This window comes from Scyliorhinus canicula, chromosome 21 (assembly GCF_902713615.1).
Source record: "Scyliorhinus canicula chromosome 21, sScyCan1.1, whole genome shotgun sequence".
In the NCBI taxonomy this organism is placed as follows: Eukaryota; Metazoa; Chordata; class Chondrichthyes; order Carcharhiniformes; family Scyliorhinidae; genus Scyliorhinus; species Scyliorhinus canicula.
The window spans coordinates 1540266-1563576 of NC_052166.1; the positions used below are offsets into that span (position 1 = coordinate 1540266).

The following is a 23311-nucleotide window of genomic DNA, read 5'->3' on the forward strand; positions in this document are numbered from 1 at the left end:
CCCCCTCCCCCCCTCTCTCCTCCCCCTCCCCCCTCTCCCTCCCCCTCCCTCCCTCTCCCTCCCTCTCTCTCCCCCTCCCCCCTCTCCCTCCCCCTCTCCCTCTCTCCCTCAGCCGCTCCAGTCTCAATGCTAAGCTGACCGACTCTCTGAAGAGGAACTACTGTCCCTCGGACCTCGCCACGACCAGCATCACGTACCCCTCGCCGCTTGCGGACACGCCCGATGACAGCCCTCCTAACTCGCCGGCAATCCTCAGGAACTCCGGACTCACCACTGCCTATCCCGCCGACACCGTCCGAATCTCGTCCTTATAGACGGCCGGGAGGCCGGAGCCAGGCGAGCGGGATTGTCGGACAGATTCAACTCTACCTCCCCAGGGAGGACTGGAATGTTGAGTTAACTGTGAGGGGTGGTCAACAGGTCACGACGGAGGATGACTAAACTAACTATCGATACAGATGAAATTGTATTTTATAATACACACTGTGAGAAGATGCACTATTAACGATATCAGGTTAAACATCTCATGCATGCAAAAAAAAACGACCACCGTCACGTTGCACGTTTACTCCCATGTTCAGAGTGAGAGCCATCACTAATCATATCCTCCCATTACAAATGTACATGAGGCATGTTCTATAGGCACTTGAGAGATTAAACCGTCAATATGCATGGGAACAGCGGGAGATCCAGCTCACCACACCCACCCTGACCCCCCCCCCCCCGTCCCCAACCTGCCTTCCCTCTCCTTCCCTCCCTACCCCCCCCTCCCCCCCCCCCCCCCCCGCAAACCCGTTTTGTCCCCAGGTCTGGAGGTCCACTTGCCAACGTGCAAGTTTTTTGAGAAATCGGAGTCGTGGGGGCATTCGGTCGCGCCAATCAGGAGCGCGACCGGTTCCTTTTTTTCGCGGATCTATATACTCGCATGGAGTTGACTCCGGTGGGGTGGGGGAAACTGAAACAAGAATCCCGACACTGAAACTTTCCTTGCTCGTAAGTTTATTCCCGGAACGCCGGCATTAAATATTCAAGCTTCCTACCTCACCCTCAGCACACACCCTGTGGTCGCAGCGGTCCCTCTTTATAAGTGCTCTAAGCACTGAATTAACTTACCGCTGCACCCTTCCGAGGACGTTTCTAAAATCGATCCCAAACCTGTTGGGATATGAAACCCGGCCAACCGTGTTCTCGCGATTGGGTTTATTCAGGGAACGCAGCATTACAGACACACCGGAACACCCCAGTCCCAGCGGTCCCTCTTTACAAGTGCTCTCGGAACCAAATTCAGCCGCGCCCTTCACTTGGTGGATCAGCAACAAGGTAACTCACCTCCCATCAACCCCTGCTCCATTCAACCCCTGCCCAATCTTCGGGCCCGTTAAGAGCCTCACAACCCACCCCCCACCCTCCCCCACCTCCTCAACTCCAAAAGGAGCCAGGAACGTTTGCGGCAGGAAAGGGCAGTGCCAGCAGAATGGGCGCGACGTTGGCGATGGAATTGTTTGCGTCAAACAAGTTAACAGGAGGGCAGACGACCCTCGCCTGCCCAGGCTGCCAAACAAAGTGGGTGGGGGAGGTGGGTTGGCAGGAGGGAGGGGGAGTAGCGGGGCAGGGCGGGGGGTGGGGGTAAAGGGCCGGTGGAGAATTTGTCATCTCATTGAAACAATGCATTCCCATAACTTAAAGCAATATGATGTATATAGATCAGGGCTCTCATACAGTCCAGCCACTCATGACTTCACGGACTCATCCCTTTTCTCTCTCTCTCTGTCTGTCTTCCTCCGTTCTCACCCTCAGTCTCTGACTCTCAACCCACATCCACCCCCCCACCTCACACCCCCCCTCCCCCTCCCCTCACCCGCCATTCTCTCTCAATCAGTATGTTCTTTACTTGGCGCTGGGGCAGATCGGAACTTTCGAGGACGAGGACTTGCACCGGTTCGGAGAAAGATATTTGAGTGCCTCAGACCAATAAACGTCAAACACAAACACGGACCGATCTTTGTCTTTTCTCTCCCTCCCACTGCGGCAGCCATCTTGAAGATTGTGTTCCTTCAGAGCTCGGTCAAGGAGCAAGCACAATCAGGAAGGAGCGAATGGTCTCCAATTCCCAATTCCATAGCGTCACTCCCCAATGGTGGGGCAGAGTTGGGATCTTGGTTCAAACTTCTACCAGATCTTGCATAGACCGCACTGTCAGAGGGTCAGTACTGAGGGAGTGCCGCACTGTCAGAGGGTCAGTACTGAGGGAGTGCCACACTGTCAGAGGGTCAGTACTGAGGGAGTGCTGCACTGTCAGAAGGTCAGTACTGAGGGAGTGCCGCACTGTCAGAGGGTCAGTACTGAGGGAGCGCCTCACTGTCAGAGGGTCAGTACTGAGGGAGCGCCGCACTGTCAGAGGGTCAGTACTGAGGGAGTGCTGCACTGTCAGAAGGTCAGTACTGAGGGAGTGCAGCACTGTCAGAGGGTCAGTACTGAGGGAGTTCAGCACTGTCAGAGGGTCAGTACTGAGGGAGAGCTGCACTGTCGGAGGGTCAGTACTCAGGGAGTGCTGCACTGTCAGAGGGTCAGTACTGAGGGAGTGCCGCACTGTCAGAGGGTCAGTACTGAGGGAGTGCCGCACTGTCGGAGGGTCAGTACTGAGGGAGTGCCGCACTGTCAGAGGGTCAGTAGTGAGGGAGTGCCGCACTGTCAGAGGGTCAGTACTGAGGGAATGCTGCACTGTCAGAGGGTCAGTACTGAGGGAGTGCCACACTGTCAGAGGGTCAGTACTGAGGGAGAACCGCACTGTCGGAGGTGCTAGAGGAGGTTACAGAGATAGGGAGGGTTGTAGGGGTTGGACCGAGTTACAGAGATTTAAAAAAAAAATTTAGAGTATCCAATTAATTTTTCCCAATTAAGGGGCAATTTAGCGTGGCCAATCCACCGACCCTGCAAATCTTTGGGTTGTGGGGGTGAAACCCACGCAGATACGGGGAGAATGTGCAAACTCCACACGGACAGTGACCCAGAGCCGGGATCGAACCTGGGACCTCGGCGCCGTGAGACAACAGTGCTAACCACTGCCCCACTGTGCTGACCGAGGTTACCAAGATAGTGAGGGATGTCGGGCTGGAGAGGGTTACAGAGATAGGGAGGGTTGTAGGGGCTGGAGGAAGTTACAGAGATAGGGAGGGGTGTAGGGGCTGGAGGAGGTTACAGAAATACGGAGGGGTGTAGGGGCTGGAGGAGGTTACAGAGATAGGGAGGGGTGTAAGGGCCGGAGGAGGTTACAGAAATACGGAGGGGTGTAGGGGCTGGAGGTTACAGAGATAGGGAGGGGGTGTAGGGGCTGGAGGAGGTTACAGAGATAGGGAGGGGTGTAGGGGCTGGAGGTTACAGAGTTAGGGAGGGGGTGTAGGGGTGGAGGAGTTTACAGAGATAGGGAGGGGTGTAGGGGCTGGAGGAGGTTACAGAGATAGGGACGGGTGTAGGGGCCAGAGGTTACAGAGATAGGGAGGGTTGTAGGGGCCGGAGGAGGTTACAGGGATAGGGAGGGGTGTAGGGGCCAGAGTTTACAGAGATAGGGAGGGGTGTAGGGGCCGGAGGAGGTTACAGAGATAGGGAAGGATGTAGGGGCTGGAGGAGGTTACAGAGATAGGGAGGGGTGTAGGGGCTGGAGGAGGTTACAGAGATAGGGAGGGGTGTAGGGGCTGGAGGAGCTTACAGAGATAGGGAGGGTTGTAGGGGCTGGAGGAGGTTACAGAGATAGGGAGGGGTGTAGGGGCCGGAGGAAGTTACAGAGATAGGGAGAGGTGTTGGGGCCAGAGGAGGTTACAGAGATAGGGAGGGGGGTGTAGGAGCTGGAGGAGGTTACAGAGATAGGGAGGGGTGATGGGGCCAGAGGAGGTTACAGAGATAGGAAGGGGTGCAGGGGCTGGAGGAGGTTACAGAGATAGGGAGGGGTGTAGGGGCTGGAGGAGGTTACAGAGATAGGGAGGAGGTTACAGAGATGGGTTGAACGCGAGGAGTAGGAGGAGGGATTTTGAAACGAGGAAGAGGAGAGTTTGATCATTGGGGCCGGAAGCCAGTGTCTGAGTTGCACATTCTGCTCTTTCTCGATATCTGTGGTGGTGAGACATCCTGTGCTCGAAGCGCTGGTCGGGGAGGAAGTGAGTGCTGGCTGGTGAAGTGGGATTCTGAGGACTTAGTTTAACAGAGCCAACACCATGAGCAAGACCCACGTCCCCACGGGCCTACTCTCGGACCACGAAAACCAGGTTCTGTTCGAGCTCCTGGGACGAAAGACACTGGTGAGTCCACAGCATTTGTCCCTGTCCCCAACCCTCACCGAAAACTGCGGCCCTCACTGCACACAAGCCACCCACACAGCCAGTCATTGTGTGTGGAACCCCTACCCCAGTGAGAGTCAGTGTGTGTGGGACCCCAGTGAGAGTCAGTGTGTGTGGGACCCCAGTGAGAGTCAGTGTGTGTGGGACCCGTACCCCAGTGAGAGTCAGTGTGTGTGGGACCCGTACCCCAGTGAGAGTCAGTGTGTGTGGGACCTGTACCCCAGTGAGAGTCAGTGTGTGTGGGACCCGTACCCAAGTGAGAGTCAGTGTGTGTGGGACCCGTACCCCAGTGAGAGTCAGTGTGTGTGGGGCCTGTACCCCAGGGAGAGTCAGTGTGTGTGGAACCCCTACCCCAGTGAGAGTCAGTGTGTGTGGGACCCGTACCCCAGTGAGAGTCAGTGTGTGTGGGACCCTGTACCCCAGTGAGAGTTGGTGTGTGTGGGACCCGTGCCCCAGTGAGAGTCAGTGTGTGTGGGACCCGTACCCCAGTGAGAGTCAGTGTGTGTGGGACCCCTACCCCAGTGAGAGTCAGTGTGTGTGGGACCTGTACCCCAGTGAGAGTCAGTGTGTGTGGGGCCTGTACCCCAGTGAGAGTCAGTGTGTGTGGGACCTGTACCCCAGTGAGAGTCAGTGTGTGTGGGACCCGTGCCCCAGTGAGAGTCAGTGTGTGTGGAGCCTGTACCCCAGTGAGAGTCAGTGTGTGTGGGACCCGTACCCACAGTGAGAGTCAGTGTGTGTGGGACCCCAGTGAGAGTCAGTGTGTGTGGGACCTGTACCCCAGTGAGAGTCAGTGTGTGTGGGACCCGTACCCCAGTGAGAGTCAGTGTGTGTGGGACCCGTACCCCAGTGAGAGTCAGTGTGTGTGGGACCCGTACCCCAGTGAGAGTCAGTGTGTGTGGAACCCGTTCCCAAGTGAGAGTCAGTGTGTGTGGGACCCGTACCCCAGTGAGGGTCAGTGTGTGTGGGACCCGTACCCCAGTGAGGGTCAGTGTGTGTGGAACCCGTTCCCAAGAGAGAGTCAGTGTGTGTGGGACCGGTACCCCAGTGGGTGTTAAACACTCCGAGGTCAAGTACAGCACGAGGTTAGATAAAGAGTAAAACTCCCTCTACACCGTCCCCATTAAAAACTCCCAGGACAGGTACAGCATGGGGTTAGATACAGAGTAAAGCTCCCTCTACATTGTCCCCATCAAACACTGCCAGGACAGGTCCAGCATGGGGTTAGAAACAGAGTAAAGCTCCCTCTACACTGTCCCCATCAAACACTCCCAGGACAGGTACAGCACGGGGTTAGATACAGAGTAAAGCTCCCTCTACACTGTCCCCATCAAACACTCCCAGGACAGGTACAGCACGGGGTTGGATACAGAGTAAAGCCCCCTCTACACTGTCCCCATCAAACACTCCCAGGACAGGTACAGTACGAGGTTAGATACAGAGTAAAGCTCCCTCTACACTGTCCCCATCAAACACTCCCAGGACAGATACAGCACGGGGTTAGATACAGAGTAAAGCCCCCTCTACCCTGTCCCCATCAAACACTCCCAGGACAGGTACAGCACGGGGTTAGATACAGAGTAAAGCACCGTCTACACTGTCCTCATCAAACACTCCCAGGACAGGTACAGCACGGGGTTAGATACAGAGTAAAGCTCCCTCTACCCTGTCCCCATCAAACACTCCCAGGACAGGTACAGCACGGGGTTAGAAACAGAGTAAAGCTCCCTCCGCCTGTCCACATCAAACACTCCCAGGACATGTCCAGCACGGGGTTAGATACAGAGTAACGCTCCCTCTACACTGTCCCCATCAAACACCCCCAGGACAGGTGCAGCACGGGATTAGATACAGAGTAAAGCTCCCTCTACACTGTCCCCATCAATCACTCCAAGGACAGGTACAGCACGGGGTTAGATACAGAGTAAAGCTCCCTCTACACTGTCCACATCAAACACTCCCAGGACAGGTACAGCACGGGGTTAGATACAGAGTAAATCTCCCTCTACACTGTCCCCATCAAACACTCCCAGGACAGGTACAGAACGGGGTTAGATACAGAGTAAAGCTCCCTCTACACTGTTCCCATCAAACACTCCCAGGACAGGTACAGCACGGGGTTAGATACAAAGCTCCCTCCACACTGTGCCCATCAAACATGCCCAGGACAGGTACAGCACGGGGTTAGGTACAGAGTAAAGCTCCCTCTACACTATCCCATTCAAACACTCCCAGGACAGGTACCGCACGGGGTTAGATACAGAGTAAAGATCCCTCTACACTATCCCCATTAAACACTCCCAGGACAGGTACAGCACGGGGTTAGATACTGAGTAAAGCTCCCTCTACAGTGTCCCCATCAAACACTCCCAGGACAGGTACAGCACGGGGTTAGATACAGAGTAAAGCTCCCTCTACACTGTCCCCATCAAACACTCCCAGGACAGGTACAGCACGGGGTTAGATACAGAGTAAAGCCCCCTCTACACTGTCCCCATCAAACACTCCCAGGACAAATACAGTACGAGGTTAGATACAGAGTAAAGCTCCCTCTACACTGTCCCCATCAAACACTCCCAGGACAGGTACAGCACGGGGTTAGATACAGAGTAAAGCTCCCTCTACCCTGTCCCCATCAAACACTCCCAGGACAGGTACAGCACGGGGTTAGATACAGAGTAAAGCTCCGTCTACACTGTCCCCATCAAACACTCCCAGGACAGGTACAGCACGGGGTTAGATACAGAGTAAAGCTCCCTCTACACTGTCCCCATCAAACACTCCCAGGACAGGCACAGAACGGGGTTAGATACAGAGTAAAGCTCCCTCTACACTGTCCCCATCAAACACTCCCAGGACAGGCACAGAACGGGGCTAGATACAGAGTAAAGCTCCCTCTACACTGTCCCCATCAAACACTCCCAGGACAGGTACAGCACGGGGTTAGATACAGAGTAAAGCTCCCTCTACACTGTCCCCATCAAACACTCCGAGGACAGGTACAGCACGGGGTTAGATACAGAGTAAAGCTCCCTCTCCACTGTCCCCATCAAACACTCCCAGGACATGTACAGCAGGGTGTTAGATACAGAGTAAAGCTCCGTCTACAGTGTCCCCATCAAACACTCCCAGGACAGGTACAGCACGGGGTTAGATACAGAGTAAAGCTCCCTCTACACTGTCCCCATCAAACACTCCCAGGACAGGTACAGCACGGGGTTAGATACAGAGTAAAGCTCCCTCTACACTGTCCCCATCAAACACTCCCAGGACAGGGACAGCACGGGGTTAGATATAGAGTAAAGCTCCGTCTACACTGTCCCCATCAAACACTCCCAGGACAGGTACAGCACGGGGTTAGATACAGAGTAAAGCTCCCTCTACACTGTCCCCATCAAACACTCCCAGGACAGGGACAGCACGGGGTTAGATATAGAGTAAAGCTCCGTCTACCCTGTCCCCATCAAACACTCCCAGGACAGGTACAGCACGGGGTTAGATACAGAGTAAAGCTCCCTCTACACTGTCCCCATCAAACACTCCCAGGACAGGTACAGCACGGGGTTAGATATAGAGTAAAGCTCCGTCTACCCTGTCCCCATCAAACACTCCCAGGACAGGTACAGCACGGGGTTAGATACAGAGTAAAGCTCCCTCTACACTGACCCATCAAACACTCCCAGGACAGGGACAGCACGGGGTTAGATATAGAGTAAAGCTCCGTCTACCCTGTCCCCATCAAACACTCCCAGGACAGGTACAGCACGGGGTTAGATACAGAGTAAAGCTCCCTCTACACTGTCCCCATCAAACACTCCCAGGACAGGTACAGCACGGGGTTAGATATAGAGTAAAGCTCCGTCTACCCTGTCCCCATCAAACACTCCCAGGACAGGTACAGCACGGGGTTAGATACAGAGTAAAGCTCCCTCTACACTGTCCCCATCAAACACTCCCAGGACAGGGACAGCACGGGGTTAGATATAGAGTAAAGCTCCGTCTACCCTGTCCCCATCAAACACTCCCAGGACAGGTACAGCACAGGGTTAGATACAGAGTAAAGCTCCCTCTACACTGTCCCCATCAAACACTCCCAGGACAGGTACAGCACGGGGTTAGATACAGAGTAAAGCTCCCTCTGCACTGACCCCATCAAACACTCGCAGGGCAGGTACAGCATGGGGTTAGATACAGAGTAAAGCTCCCTCTACACTGTCCCCATCAAACACTCCCAGGACAGGTACAGCACGGGGTTAGATACAGAGTAAAGCTCCCTCTCTCAGGACAGCTGAGTTATGGAGGGGGATTTGTCTTGTTCTCGCTCTGCTGTCGGTTACAGTTCTTCTATTTTTGAGATGTTTCCTGTTTGTGACTCAGTGGTGGACTCGATGGTTCGACATGAAACCACTTCCCTCCCCTCCACCCTCTGTCTCAGCATCCTGAGCTCCAATATCAAAATGTCTGCCCCACCGCTCGCCCGCTCACAGCCAGAGGCCCAATGCCTATTGTGACTGGATCAGTAATCCACAGATCCAGAGGAAGTCCCGGGGATCTGGCTTCAAATCTCAACTCCACAGATGTTGGGCTTCGTCTGATCAGGTCATTGTTGAATGTCCAGTTCACTAGTGACACTCAGGGAGGGAAATCTGCTCCCCTTCTCCGGTCTGTCTGACTTGTGACTCCAGACCCAAACACTGAGGGAGCAACCCACTGTCAGAGGGTCAATACTGAGGGAGTGCCGCACTGTCAGAGGGTCAGTACTGAGGGAGCAACCCACTGTCAGAGGGTCAATACTGAGGGGGTGCCGCACTGTCAGAGGGTCAGTACTGAGGGAGTGCCGCACTGTCAGAGGGTCAGTACTGAGGGAGTGCCGCACTGTCAGAGGGTCAGTACTGAGGGAGTGCCGCACTGTCAGAGGGTCAGTGCTGAGGGAGTGCTACACTGTCAGAGGGTCAGTACTGAGGGAGTGCTGCACTGTCAGAGGGTCAGTACTGAGGGAGTGCCGCACTGTCAGAGGGTCAGTACTGAGGGAGTGCCGCACTGTCAGAGGGTCAGTACTGAGGGAGTGCTGCACTGTCAGATGGTCAGTACTGAGGGAGCGCCGCACTGTCAGAGGGTCAGTACTGAGGGAGTGCTACACTGTCAGAGGGTCAGTACTGAGGGAGTGCTGCACTGTCAGAGGGTCAGTACTGAGGGAGTGCCGCACTGTCAGAGGGTCAGTGCTGAGGGAGTGCTGCACTGTCAGAGGGTCAGTACTGAGGGAGTGCCGCCCTGTCAGAGGGTCAGTGCTGAGGGAGTGCCGCACTGTCAGAGGGTCAGTACTGAGGGAGCGCTGCACTGTCAGAGTGTCAGTACTGAGGGAGTGCCGCACTGTCAGAGGGTCAGTACTGAGGGAGCGTCGCACTGTCAGAGGGTCAGTATTGAGGGAGTGCCGCACTGTCAGAAGGTCAGTGCTGAGGGAGTGCTGCACTGTCAGAGGGTCAGTACTGAGGGAGTGCTGCACTGTCAGAGGGTCAGTATTGAGGGAGTGCCACACTGTCAGAGGGTCAGTACTGAGCGAGTGCTGCACTGTCAGAGGGTCAGTACTGAGGGAGTGCCGCACTGTCAGAGGGTCAGTACTGAGGGAGTGCCACAAGGTCAGAGGGTCAGTACTGAGGGAGAGCTGCACTGTCAGAGGGTCAGTACTGAGGGAGTGCCGCACTGTCAGAGGGTCAGTACTGAAAGAGTGCTGCACTGTCAGAGGGTCAGTACTGAGGGAGTGCTGCACTGTCAGAGGGTCAGTACTGAGGGAGTGCTGCACTGTCAGAGGGTCAGTGCTGAGGGAGTGCTGCATTGTGGGAGGTTCATTACTGAGGGAGTGCTGCACTGTCAGAGGGTCAGTACTGAGGGAGTGCTGCACTGTCAGAGGGTCAGTACTGAGGGAATGCTGCACTGTCACAGGGTCAGTACGTAGGGAGTTCTGCACTGTCAGAGGGTCAGTACTGAGGGAGTGCCGCACTGTCAGAGGGTCAGTACTGAGGGAGTGCCGCACTTTGGGAGGGTCAGTACTGAGGAAGTGTCGCACTGTCAGAGGGTCAGTACTGAGGGAGTGCTGCACTGTCAGAGGGTCAGTACTGAGGGAGTGCCGCATTGTAGGAGGGTCAATGCTGAGGGAGTGCTGCACTGTCAGAGGGTCAGTACTGAGGGAGTGCCGCACTGTCAGAGGGTCAGTACTGAGGGAGTGCCGCACTGTCAGAGGGTCTGTACTGAGGGAGTACCGCACTTTCAGACGGTCAGTACTGATGGAGTGCCGCACTGTCAGAGGGTCAGTGCTGAGGGAGTGCTGCACTGTCAGAGGGTCAGTACTGAGGGAGTGCCGCTCTGTCAGAGGGTCACTACTGAGGGAGCGCTGTACTGTCAGAGGGTCAGTACTGAGGGAGTGCTGGACTCTCAGAGGGTCAGTACTGAGGGAATGCTGCACTGTCAGAAGGTCAGTACTGAGGGAGTGCTGCACTGTCAGAGGGTCAGTACTGAGGGTGTGCTGCACTGTCAGAAGGTCAGTACTGAGGGAGTGCCGCACTGTCAGAGGGTCAGTACTGAGGGAGTGCTGCACTGTCAGAGGGTCAGTACTGAGGCAGTGCCGCACTGTCAGAGGGTCAGTACTGAGGGAGTGCTGCACTGTCAGAGGGTCAGTACTGAGGGAATGCCGCACTGTCAGGGGGTCCGTACTGAGGGAGTGCCGCACTGTCAGAGTGTCAGTACTGAGGGAGTGCTGCACTGTCAGAGGGTCAGTACTGAGGGAGAGCCGCACAGTCAGAGGGTCAGTACTGAGGGAGTGCTGCACTGTCAGAGGGTCAGTACTGAGGGAGTGCCGGACTTTCAGAGGATCAGTACTGAGGGAGCGCCGCACTATGGGAGGGTCAGTACTGAGGGAGTGCCGCACTGTCAGAGGATCAGTACTAAGGGAGAGCCGCACTGTCAGAGGGTCAGTGCTGAGTGAGTGCTGCATTGTGGGAGGGTCATTACTGAGGGAGTGCTGCACTGTCAGAGGGTCAGTACTGAGGGAGTGCTGCACTGTCAGAGTGTCAGTGCTGAGGGAGTGCTGCACTGTCAGAGGGTCAGTCCTGAGGGAGTGCTGCACTGTCAGAGGGTCAGTCCTGAGGGAGTGCCACACTGTCAGAGGGTCAGTACTGAGGGAGTGCCGCACTGTCAGAGGGTCAGTACTGAGGGAGCGCCGCACTGTCAGAGGGTCAGTACTGAGGGAGGGCTGCACTGTCAGAAGGTCAGCACTGAGGGAGTGCTGCACTGTCAGAGGGTCAGTACTGAGGGAGTGCCACACTATGGGAGGGTCAGTACTGAGGGAGTGCCGCATTGTAGGAGGGTCAGTACTGAGGGAGTGCCGCACTGTCAGAGGGTCAGTACTGAGGGAGTGCCGCACTGTCAGAAGGTCAGTACTGAGGGAGTGCCGCACTGTCAGAGTGTCAGTACTGAGAGAATGCCGCAATGTAGGAGGGTCATTACTGAGGGAGTGCCGCACTGTCAGAGGGTCGGTACTGAGGGAGCGACCCACTGTGCGAGGGTCAGTACTCAGGGAGTGCTGCACTGTCAGAGGGTCAGTACTGAGGGAGTGCTGCACTGTCAGAGGGTCAGTACTGAGGGAGTGCTGCACTGTCAGAGGGTCAGTGCCTGAGGGAGTGCTGCACTGTCAGAGGGTCAGTACTGAGGGAGTGCCGCACTGTCAGAGGGTCAGTACTGAGGGAGTGCTGCACTGTCAGAGGGTCAGTGCCTGAGGGAGTGCTGCACTGTCAGAGGGTCAGTACTGAGGGAGCGCTGCACTGTCACAGGGTCAGTACTTAGGGAGTTCTGCACTGTCAGAGTGTCAGTACTGAGGGAGTAGCGCACTATGGGAGGGTCAGTACTGAGGGAGTGCCGCACTGTCAGAGGATCAGTACTAAGGGAGAGCCGCACTGTCAGAGGGTCAGTACTGAGGGAGTGCCGCACTGTCAGAGGGTCAGTACTGAGGGAGTGCCGCACTGTCAGAGGGTCAGTACTGAGGGAGTGCCGCATTGTAGGAGGGTCAATGCTGAGGGAGTGCTGCACTGTCAGAGGGTCAGTACTGAGGGAGTGCCGCACTGTCAGAGGGTCAGTACTGAGGGAGTGCCGCACTGTCAGAGGGTCGGTACTGAGGGAGCGACCCACTGTGCGAGGGTCAGTACTCAGGGAGTACCGCACTTTCAGACGGTCAGTACTGATGGAGTGCCGCACTGTCAGAGGGTCAGTGCTGAGGGAGTGCTGCACTGTCAGAGGGTCAGTACTGAGGCAGTGCCGCACTGTCAGAGGGTCAGTACTGAGGGAGTGCTGCACTGTCAGAGGGTCAGTACTGAGGAAGTGCCGCACTGTCAGAGGGTCAGTACTGAGGGAGTGCCGCACTGTCAGAGGGTCAGTACTGAGGGAGTGCCGCACTGTCAGAGTGTCAGTACTGAGGGAGTGCCACACTGTCAGAGGGTCAGTACTGAGGGAGTGCTGCACTGTCAGAGGGTCAGTACTGAGGGAGTGCTGCACTGTCAGAGGGTCAGTACTGAGGGAGAGCCGCACAGTCAGAGGGTCAGTACTGAGGGAGTGCTGCACTGTCAGAGGGTCAGTACTGAGGGAGTGCCGCACTGTCAGAAGGTCAGAGCTGAGGGAGTGCCGCACTGTCAGAGGGTCAGTACTGAGGGAGTGCCACACTGTCAGAGGGTCAGTACTGAGGCAGTGCCGCACCGTCAGAGGGTCAATACTGAGGGAGTGCTGCACTGTCAGAGGGTCAGTACTGAGGGAGTGCTGCACTGTCAGAGGGTCAGTACTGAGGGAGTGCCGCACTGTCAGAGGGTCAGTACTGAGGGAGTGCCGCACTGTCAGAGGGTCAGTACTGAGGGAGTGCTGCACTGTCAGGGTCAGTACTGAGGGAGTGCCGCACTGTCAGAGGGTCAGTACTGAGGGAGTGCCGCACTGTCAGAGTGTCAGTACTGAGGGAGCGCTGCACTGTCAGGGTCAGTACTGAGGGAGTGCCGCACTGTCAGAGGGTCAGTACTGAGGGAGTGCCGCACTGTCAGAGGGTCAGTACTGAGGGAGTGCCGCACTGTCAGAGTGTCAGTACTGAGGGAGCGCTGCACTGTCAGGGTCAGTACTGAGGGAGTGCTGCACTGTCAGAGGGTCAGTACTGAGGGAGTGCCGCACTGTCAGAGGGTCAGTACTGAGGGAGTGCCGCACTGTCAGAGGGTCAGTACTGAGGGAGTGCCGCACTGTCAGAGGGTCAGTACTGAGGGAGTGCCGCACTGTCAGAGGGTCAGTACTGAGGGAGTGCCGCACTGTCAGAGGGTCAGTACTGAGGGAGTGCTGCACTGTCAGAGGGTCAGTACTGAGGGAGTGCCGCACTGTCGGAGGGTCAGTACTGAGGGAGTGCCGCACTGTCAGAGGGTCAGTACTGAGGGAGTGCCGCACTGTCAGAGGGTCAGTACTGAGGGAGTGCTGCACTGTCAGAGGGTCAGTACTGAGCGAGTACCGCACTGTCAGAGGGTCAGTACTGAGGGAGTGCCGCACTGTCAGAGGGTCAGTACTGAGGGAGTGCCGCACTGTCAGAGGGTCAGTACTGAGGGAGTGCTGCACTGTCAGAGGGTCAGTGCTGAGGGAGCGCCGCACTGTCAGAGGGTCAGTACTGAGGGAGTGCCGCACTGTCAGAGGGTCAGTACTGAGGGAGTGCCGCACTGTCAGAGTGTCAGTACTGAGGGAGTGCTGCACTGTCAGAGGGTCAGTACTGAGGGAATGCTGCACTGTCAGAGGGTCAGTACTGAGGGAGTGCCGCACTGTCAGAGGGTCAGTACTGAGGGAGTGCCGCACTGTCAGAGGGTCAGTACTGAGGGAGTGCTGCACTGTCAGAGGGTCAGTACTGAGGGAGTGCCGCACTGTCAGAGGGTCAGTACTGAGGGAGTGCTGCACTGTCAGAGGGTCAGTACTGAGGGAGTGCTGCATTGTCAGAAGGGATGCGGGCACTTTGTAGAGAACTCAATCCAGTTTATAAAATCGCCAGTTCTGAACCATTCGGCCCTGCTGATTCTGGCCCTTCACCACTCACGGCCGCTGCCCAGGACCAGGGTGGTGAAGCCAGGACCCAGCAAACAGTGTAAATGATTTGACTGGTGTGGTGTTGTGTGGACGCTGACCACCCCCACTCTGCGCTGTCTGCCTCCGCTGTGTTGACCCTTCCTCTCTCTGTCTCTCCACAGTCTCTGGCCACGACCGTTGTCCAGGTTTACCTGGCACTGCCCAACAGCAGTACCTACTGGACTAAGTGCCACACTGGCGTTGCCTGCTTCGTCAAAGACAATCCCAAAAGGTCGTTCTTCATCCGGGTCTACAGCCTGAAGGTAGGTTTCAATCTGCACATCTCCATTCAAATTCAATCAAAATTAACCCATTCCGCTGAGTCTGTGTCCACACCAGCCCCTTCCCACCACCCCGTGGGAGCGAGTCCCACAATCTCCCAACCACCCCATTGAAGTGAGTCCCACAATCTCCCAACTCCCCGTGGGAGCGAGTCCCACAATCTCCCAACTCCCCGTGGGAGCGAGTCCCCCATTCTCCCCACTCCCCGTGGGAGCGAGTCCCACATTCTCCGCACTCCCCGTGGGAGGGAGTCCCACATTCTCCCCACTCCCCGTGGGAGCGAGTCCCACAATCTCCCAACTCCCCGTGGGAGCGAGTCCCCCATTCTCCCCACTCCCCGTGGGAACGAGTCCCACATTCTCCGCACTCCCCGTGGGAGGGAGTCCCACATTCTCCCCACTCCCCGTGGGAGCGAGTCCCACATTCTCCCCCACTCCCCGTGGGAGCGAGTCCCGCATTCTCCCCACTCCCTGTGGGAGCGAGTCCCACATTCTCCCCACTCCCCGTGGGAGCGAGTCCCCCATTCTCCCCACTCCCCGTGGGAGCGAGTCCCACATTCTCCCCACTCCCCGTGGGAGCGAGTCCCACATTCTCCCCTCTCCCCGTGGGAGTGAGTCCCACATTCTCCCCACTCCCTGTGGGAGCGAGTCCCACATTCTCCCCACTCCCCGTGGGAGCGAGTCACACATTCTCCCCACTCCCCGTGGGAGCGAGTCCCACATTCTCCCCTCTCCCCGTGGGAGTGAGTCCCACATTCTCCCCACTCCCCGTGGGAGCGAGTCCCACATTCTCCCCACTCCCTGTGGGAGCGAGTCCCACATTCCCCCCCACTCCCCTTGGGAGCGAGTCCCACATTCTCCCCTCTCCCCGTGGGAGTGAGTCCCACATTCTCCCCACTCCCTGTGGGAGCGAGTCCCACATTCTCCCCACTCCCTGTGGGAGCATGTCCCACATTCTTCCCACTCCCTGTGGGAGCGAGTTCCACATTCTACCCACTCCCCGTGGGAGCGAATCCCACAATCTCCCTAATCCCCGTGGGAGCGAATCCCACATTCTCCCTACTCCCCGTGAGAGCGAGTCCCTCATTCTACCCACTCCCTGTGGGAGCGAGTCCCACATTCTCCCCTCTCCCCGTGGGAGTGATTCCCACATGTGCCCCACTCCCTGTGGGAGCGTGACCCATATTCTTCCCACTCCCTGTGGGAGCGTGTCCCACATTCTCCCCGCTCCCTGTGGGAATGAGTCCCACATTCTACCCACTCCCCGTGGGAGCAAGTCCCACATTTTCCCCACTCCCCGTGGGAGCGAGTCCCACAATCTCCCCACTCCCCGTGGGAGCAAGTCCCACATTCTCCCCAATCCCCATGGGAGCGAGTCCCACCTTCTCCCCACTCCCCGTGGGAGCGAGTCCCACAATCTCCCCACTCCCCGTGGGAGCAAGTCCCACATTCTCCCCAATCCCCGTGGGAGCGAGTCCCACAATCTCCCCACTCCCCGTGGGAGCGAGTCCCACATTCTCCCTAATCCCCGTGGGAGCTAATCCCACATTCTCCCTACTCCCCGTGAGAGCGAGTCCCTCATTCTACCCACTCCCCGTGGGAGCGAATCCCACAATCTCCCCACTCCTCGTGGGAGCGAGTCCCACATTCTCTCCACTCCCTGTGGGAACGAGTCCCACATTCTCCCCACACCCCGTGGGAGCGAGTCCCACATTCTCCCCACTCCCCGTGGGAGCGAGTCCCACATTCTCCCGACTCCCCGTGGGAGAGAGTCCCACATTCTCCCCTCTCCCCGTGGGAGTGATTCCCACATGCTCCCCACTCCCTGTGGGAGCGTGACCCACATTCTTCCCACTCCCTGTGGGAGCGTGTCCCACATTCTCCCCTCTCCCTGTGAGAGCAAGTCCCACATTCTCCCCGCTCCCTGTGGGAATGAGTCCCACATTCTACCCACTCCCCGTGGGAGCGAGTCCCACATTCTCCCCACTCCCCGTGGGAGCGAGTCCCACAATCTCCCCACTCCCCGTGGGAGCAAGTCCCACATTCTCCCCAATCCCCGTGGGAGCAAGTCCCACAATCTCCCCACTCCCCGTGGGAGCGAGTCCCACATTCTCCCTAATCCCCGTGGGAGCGAATCCCACATTCTCCCTACTCCCCGTGAGAGCGAGTCCCACATTCTCCCCACTCCCTATGGGAGCGTGTCCCGCATTCTCCCCACTCCCTGTGGGAGCGAGTCCCACATTCTCCCCACTCCCTGTGGGAGCGAGTCCCACATTCTCCCCTACTCCCCTTGGGAGCGGGTCCCACATTCTCCCCACTCCCCGTGGGAGCGAGTCCCACATTCTCCCCGCTCCCCTTGGGAGCGGGTCCCACAATCCCCCCACTCACCATGGGAGCGAGTACCACATTCTCCCCACTCCCTGTGGGAACGAGTCCCGCATTCTCCCCACTCCCTGTGGGAGCGAGTCCCACATTCTCCCCACTCCCTGTGGGAGCGAGTCCCACATTCTCCCCACTCCCCATGGGAGCGAGTCCCACATTCTCCCCACTCCCTGTGGGAGCGAGTCCCACATTCTCCCCACTCCCTGTGGGAGCGAGTACCACATTCTCCCCACTCCCTGTGGGAGCGAGTCCCACATTCCCCCCACTCCCTGTGGGAGCGAGTCCCACATTCTCCCACCCCGTGGGAGTGAGTCCCACATTCTCCCCACTCCCCGTGGGAGTGAGTCCCACATTCTCCCCACTCCCCATGTGAGCCAGTCCCACATTCTCCCCACTCCCTGTGGGAGCGAATCCCACATTCTCCCCACTCCCTGTGGGAGCGAGTCCCACATTCTCCCCACTCCCCGTGGGAGTGAGTCCCACATTCGCCACATATTATCATGGAAATGGCCTCCTGCCAGTGGGTGGCAGCAGACATGCATCATGTGACTGACCCGGCACTAGGTAGTTGGAGTCACACTGAGAGTAGCTTCCGAAGAAGTTGAGTAACTTTGTTTGTACACGGATCTGTTCGTTATCTTCCCACGGGTTAACAATAAATCATCGTTCTGTTCCACACCAATATTTTCTGTGTCTGTTTTCATCATGAGAACCACTGAACACAACCAATCTGACCTGTCCAACCTTTGCGGAGAGTTAGAATCGTTCCATTCTGGGATGAGAGGGCAGCACGGTGGTACAGTGGTTAGTGTGGTGATATGTATATATAGATATATATATAAAGGGTTAATGACGACATCATAGTGTAACACACCCACTAGATGGCAGCACTAGATTCATGTATAAAAGTGTGAACTCAAAGAATCTTCAAACCAGGAGTGAGTAGACAGCAGTGTGTTCGAGAGAGATAATAGCATAGTTAGCACGTGTAGTTAAATATACTTTATTCTGAATTACTTAATCACTAGTTATAGTTCTGTAAGAGTGACCAAACTCAACATTATTCAATTCGTTATTCATTAAACCTATTTTGTTTTAAGTTGAAGATTGGTAGTTTTTTTTAGAATCGCATCCTCTGACCATTCTGGAAGTATAAAACAAAGAGTAACGAGATATTACTAATGAGTAATATAACATGGTACCAGGGTTGCCTTCAGTAAAGTAGCTAAGGTGAGAAAAAGAAGAAACCTTAGCAGCTAATTGACTCGAGAAGCATCATCAGCAAACCACAGACCTTCAAAGACAAACTACTAGATAGACAAAGCTCAAGTTCCTCGACGCCTAAGGATAACTGAAATGAAATGAAAATTGCTTATTGTCACGCGTAGGCTTCAATGAAGTTACTGTGAAAAGCCCCTAGTCGCCACATTCCGGCGCCTGTCCGGGGAGGCTGGTACGGGAATCGAACCGTGCTGCTGGCCTGCTTGGTCTGCTTTAAAAGCCAGCGATTTAGCCTGGTGAGCTAAACCAGCCCCTAACTAGTACTTTGAATGAAAAATAGCGGCTGTTTAAACAGAAATTTCAAGTTTATCTGGAATCATCTGGTTTACGTAATGTATCCGATGCTGGCAATATTGCACTGCTACTAACTATGGCTGCTTCAACATGCAATAGAAATTTACAACTCTTTTCAACACTCAGTCAGGACAAAACAAAGTTTGATGTTCTTCTTTAAAAATTCGACGACCACTGTAAGATCCAGACTAATGAGATGTTTGAAGCCTTCATTTTTCTTAAAAGATTATAAAACAAGCTTTGTAAGAAGTCTTACAACACCAGGTTAAAGTCCAACAGAGCACTGCTCCGAAAGCTAGTGATTTGAAACAAACCTGTTGGACTTTAACCTGGTGTTGTAAGACTTCTTACTGTGCCCACACCAGTCCAACGCCGGCATCGCCACATCAAAACAAACTTTGTAACAGATCTAAGACGGCTGGCACAATCCTGTAACTTTTAAGCACTGCATGATTCTTTAATTCAGAACCAAATAGTGTTTGGTATCAATGATGTGCACCTCAGAGAAATGTTACTGAGACAAAAGGATTTAACTTTAGAAACCGCGATCGAAAACTGCCTTGCTCATCAACAATGTAAGAACCATTACCGAGAGTATTATATCCGTGAAAAAGGCGCGGAAATCCACCACGAGGTTTTGTGTGTGTAAAAACGGTGTCACAGTTGGAGAACATGCACGTTTCGGATGGCAGCCACCTTGCGCGTGCGCACTCAAACCCTGCACATGTGCTCTCCGTGAAAAAAATGTGAGAGCCGATCTGCGCCTGCGCGATCGTGCATAATGACGTCAACGTCATGAGGTGTTCAAGGTGTGGAACCTCCCACTTCTCCAAAAAAATGCCCTGCCAGGGGAAAACAATGCTCAGAATGTGGCAAATTAAACCATCTTGCTGCACCGTGCAGATCCTTATTGGCATTGAAATCTGCTAAACAGGCTTCAAGACAGATTAATATTCGTTGTGTGGAGTCTGAAGAAGAAGAAGAAGAAGAGTTTTCCATCTGACACAGACACCTACTCACTGGAAAACATGTTCTTTATTGAGATAATAGAGAAATGTGAAGAATGCATTGAAGTAACAAAACATATGTATATGTTTATATAGATATGTATATATAGATATATATATATAAAGGGTTAATGACTACATCATAGTGTAAGACACCCACGTGCCTCAATGACTACCGCCCGGTGGCCCTGACGTCAGTTGTAATGAAGTGCTTCGAGAGGCTGATCATGAAGCGCATCACCTCCATACTCCCGGAACGTATTGACCCACTTCAATTCGCATACCGTCGCAACCGGTCCACATCAGACGCCATCTCCCTGGCCCTACACTCATCCCTAGAGCATCTCGAAAACAAGGACTCCGACATCAGAATCCTATTTATTGACTACAGCTCCGCCTTCAACACCATAATCCCAGCCAAGCTCATATCAAAGCTCCAAAACCTAGGACTTGGCTCTCCACTCTGCAACTGGATCCTCGATTTTCTGACCAACAGACCACAATCAGTAAGAATGAACAACAACACCTCCTCCACAATACTGGGGCCCCGCAAGGCTGCGTACTTAGCCTATTGTACTCCCTGTACACACACGACTGCGTGGCAAAACTTGGTTCCAACTCCATCTACAAGTTTGCTGACGATACGACCATAGTGGGCCGGATCACGAATAACGACGAGTCAGAATACAGGAGGGAGATAGAGAACCTAGTGGAGTGGTGTAACGACAACAATCTCTCCCTCAATGCCAGCAAAACTAAAGAGCTGGTCATTGACTTCAGGAAGCAAAGTACTGTACACACCCCTGTCAGCATCAACGGGGCCGAGGTGGAGATGGTTAGCAGTTTCAAATTCCTAGGGGTGCACATCACCAAAAATCTATCCTGGTCCACTCACGTCGATGCTATCACCAAGAAAGCACAACAGCGCCTATACTTCCTCAGGAAACTAAGGAAATTCGGCTTGTCCACATTAACCCTTACCAACTTTTACAGATGCACTATAGAAAGCATCCTATCGGGCTGCATCACAGCCTGGTATGGCAACTGCTCGGCCCAGGACCGTAAGAAACTTCAGAGAGTCGTGAACACCGCCCAGTCCATCACACGAACCTGCCTCCCATCCATTGACTCTGTCTACACCTCCCGCTGCCTGGGGAAAGCGGGCAGCATAGTCAAAGACCCCTCCCACCCGGCTTACTCACTCTTCCAACTTCTTCCATCGGGCAGGAGATACAGAAGTCTGAGAACACGCACGAACAGACTAAAAAACAACTTCTTCCCCACGGTCACCAGACTCCTAAATGACCCTCTTACTGACTGACCTCATTAACACTACACCCTGTATGCTTATATAGTTACATTGTATATCTTGTGTTGCCCTATTATGTATTTTCTTGTATTTTCTTGAATTTGCTGGCACAATCCTGTAATTTTTAAGCACTGCATGATTCTTTAATTCAGAACCAAATAGTGTTTGGTATCAATGATGTGCACCTCAGAGAAATGTTACTGAGACAAAAGGATTTAACTTTAGAAACCGCGATCGAAAACTGCCTTGCTCATCAACAATGTAAGAACCATTACCGAGAGTATTATATCCGTGAAAAAGGCGCGGAAATCCACCACGAGGTTTTGTGTGTGTAAAAACGGTGTCACAGTTGGAGAACATGCACGTTTCGGATGGCAGCCATCTTGCGCGCGCGCACTCAAACCCTGCACATGTGCTCTCCGTGAAAAAAGTGTGCAAGCCGATCTGCGCCTGCGCGAAGAAGTGTCGTGCTTCTTCTTGAATTTTGTTTCATTCCCTTTTCTTCCCATGTACTGAATGATCTGTTTGAGCTGCTCGCAGAAAAATACTTTTCACTGTCCCTCGGTACACGTGACAATAAACAAATCCAATCCAATCCACCCACTAGATGGCAGCAACGGAAATTCAATTTCATCGACTGGGTCCTGCCATTTAAAGGTCTCCAACAAGAATATTGTGACGTCACTAAGATTTGAGATTGTCAAGTCAGATAAATCATCATTCTTAGGTGCACAGGCCTGCAAAGAGTTACGCCTAATACAGCAAATCTATACTGCAACTTCGTCTCAACCTGTACTGAATGATGCTAACCAAACCATTTCAAATCAATATCCAGATGTATTTAAAGGTATGGGTACACTGCCATTCAAGTATAAGATCCTGTTAAGGACCATTGCCAAACCTATAGTACATCCTGCTCGGAGAATTCCTGCTCCACTAGGAGAAAGATTGAAGCTAGAATTAGAACGACTTCAGAACATAGAACATAGAACATAGAACAGTACAGCACAGAACAGGCCCTTCGGCCCTCGATGTTGTGCCGAGCAATGATCACCCTACTTAAACCCACGTAACCCATATACCCGTAACCCAACAATCCCCCCATTAACCTTACACTACGGGCAATTTAGCATGGCCAATCCACCTAACCCGCACATCTTTGGACTGTGGGAGGAAACCGGAGTACCCGGAGGAAACCCACGCACACACGGGGAGGACGTGCAGACTCCACACAGACAGTGACCCAGCCGGGAATCGAACCTGGGACCCAGGAGCTGTGAAGCATTGATGCTAACCACCATGCTACCGTGAGGACCGAGGGATAATAGAAGAGTCACTGAACCGACTCACTGGGTCAGTTTGATGGTTTGTGTGAAGAAACCGTCAGGTGATCTACGCATCTGAATTGATCCCAAGGATCTCAATAAAAACATCATGAGGGAACACCATCCCAAAACGAGAGGCGATCGGCAGCGAGATGGCAAACACAGGGCTCCTTCACAGAATTAGGTGCATCGCAAGGTTTCTGGCAAATGAAACTGGATAACTCAAGCAGACAACTCTGCACCTTTAACACACCTTTCGGAAGATTCTGTTTTAATCGGATGCCTTCCGGAATAATCTCGGCATCTGAAATATTCCACCGCATCATGGAACAGATGACGGAAGTGTCATGTGAGAGTACGAGCCCCCAGTTTTTGTGGTTATGGGGAGCACATGGCCCTACTCTGCAGGTACGATGCGACAGTACTTTTAAATTAAAATAACGTTTGGTTAACACTTTATAAACCCACAGTAAACACCTTAACAACTATCAACACCAATAAATCCCCCAAAGAATACAGTACTCTCTAAGTAACTCTTAATCTGGGGCTGTTTAGCACACTGAGCTAAATCGCTAGCTTTGGAAGCAGACCAAGGCAGGCCAGCAGCACGGTTTGATTCCCGTAACAGCCTCCCCGAACAGGCGCCGGAATGTGGTGACTAGGGGCTTTTCACAGTAACTTCATTGAAGCCTAGAACATAGAACATAGAACAGTACAGCACAGAACAGGCCCTTCGGCCCTCGATGTTGTGCCGAGCAATGATCACCCTACTCAAACCCACGAATCCACCCTATACCCGTAACCGAACAACCCCACCCCCCCTTAACCTTACTTTTATTAGGACACTACGGGCAATTTAGCATGGCCAATCCACCTAACCCGCACATCTTTGGACTGTGGGAGGAAACCGGAGCACCCGGAGGAAACCCACGCACACAGGGGGAGGACGTGCAGACTCCACACAGACAGTGACCCAGCCGGGAAT

At 54.3% G+C, this 23311-nt stretch overlaps 1 protein-coding gene across 1 annotated transcript in view; it reads left to right on the top strand.

Annotated features, from left to right (window-relative positions):
- The first annotated feature begins 3997 nt into the window (after window positions 1-3997).
- The window catches only part of LOC119955884 (wiskott-Aldrich syndrome protein-like), a 42822-nt gene continuing 23508 nt past the window's right edge, over window positions 3998-23311 (top strand). Inside the window, exons 1-5 of the mRNA XM_038782537.1 lie at window positions 3998-4292; window positions 14570-14710; window positions 19152-19319; window positions 21154-21321; window positions 21659-21848. Coding sequence (XP_038638465.1) covers window positions 4209-4292; window positions 14570-14710; window positions 19152-19319; window positions 21154-21321; window positions 21659-21848 — 751 coding nt within the window. The 5' untranslated portion in view covers window positions 3998-4208. The remainder of the gene's footprint in view (window positions 4293-14569; window positions 14711-19151; window positions 19320-21153; window positions 21322-21658; window positions 21849-23311) is intronic.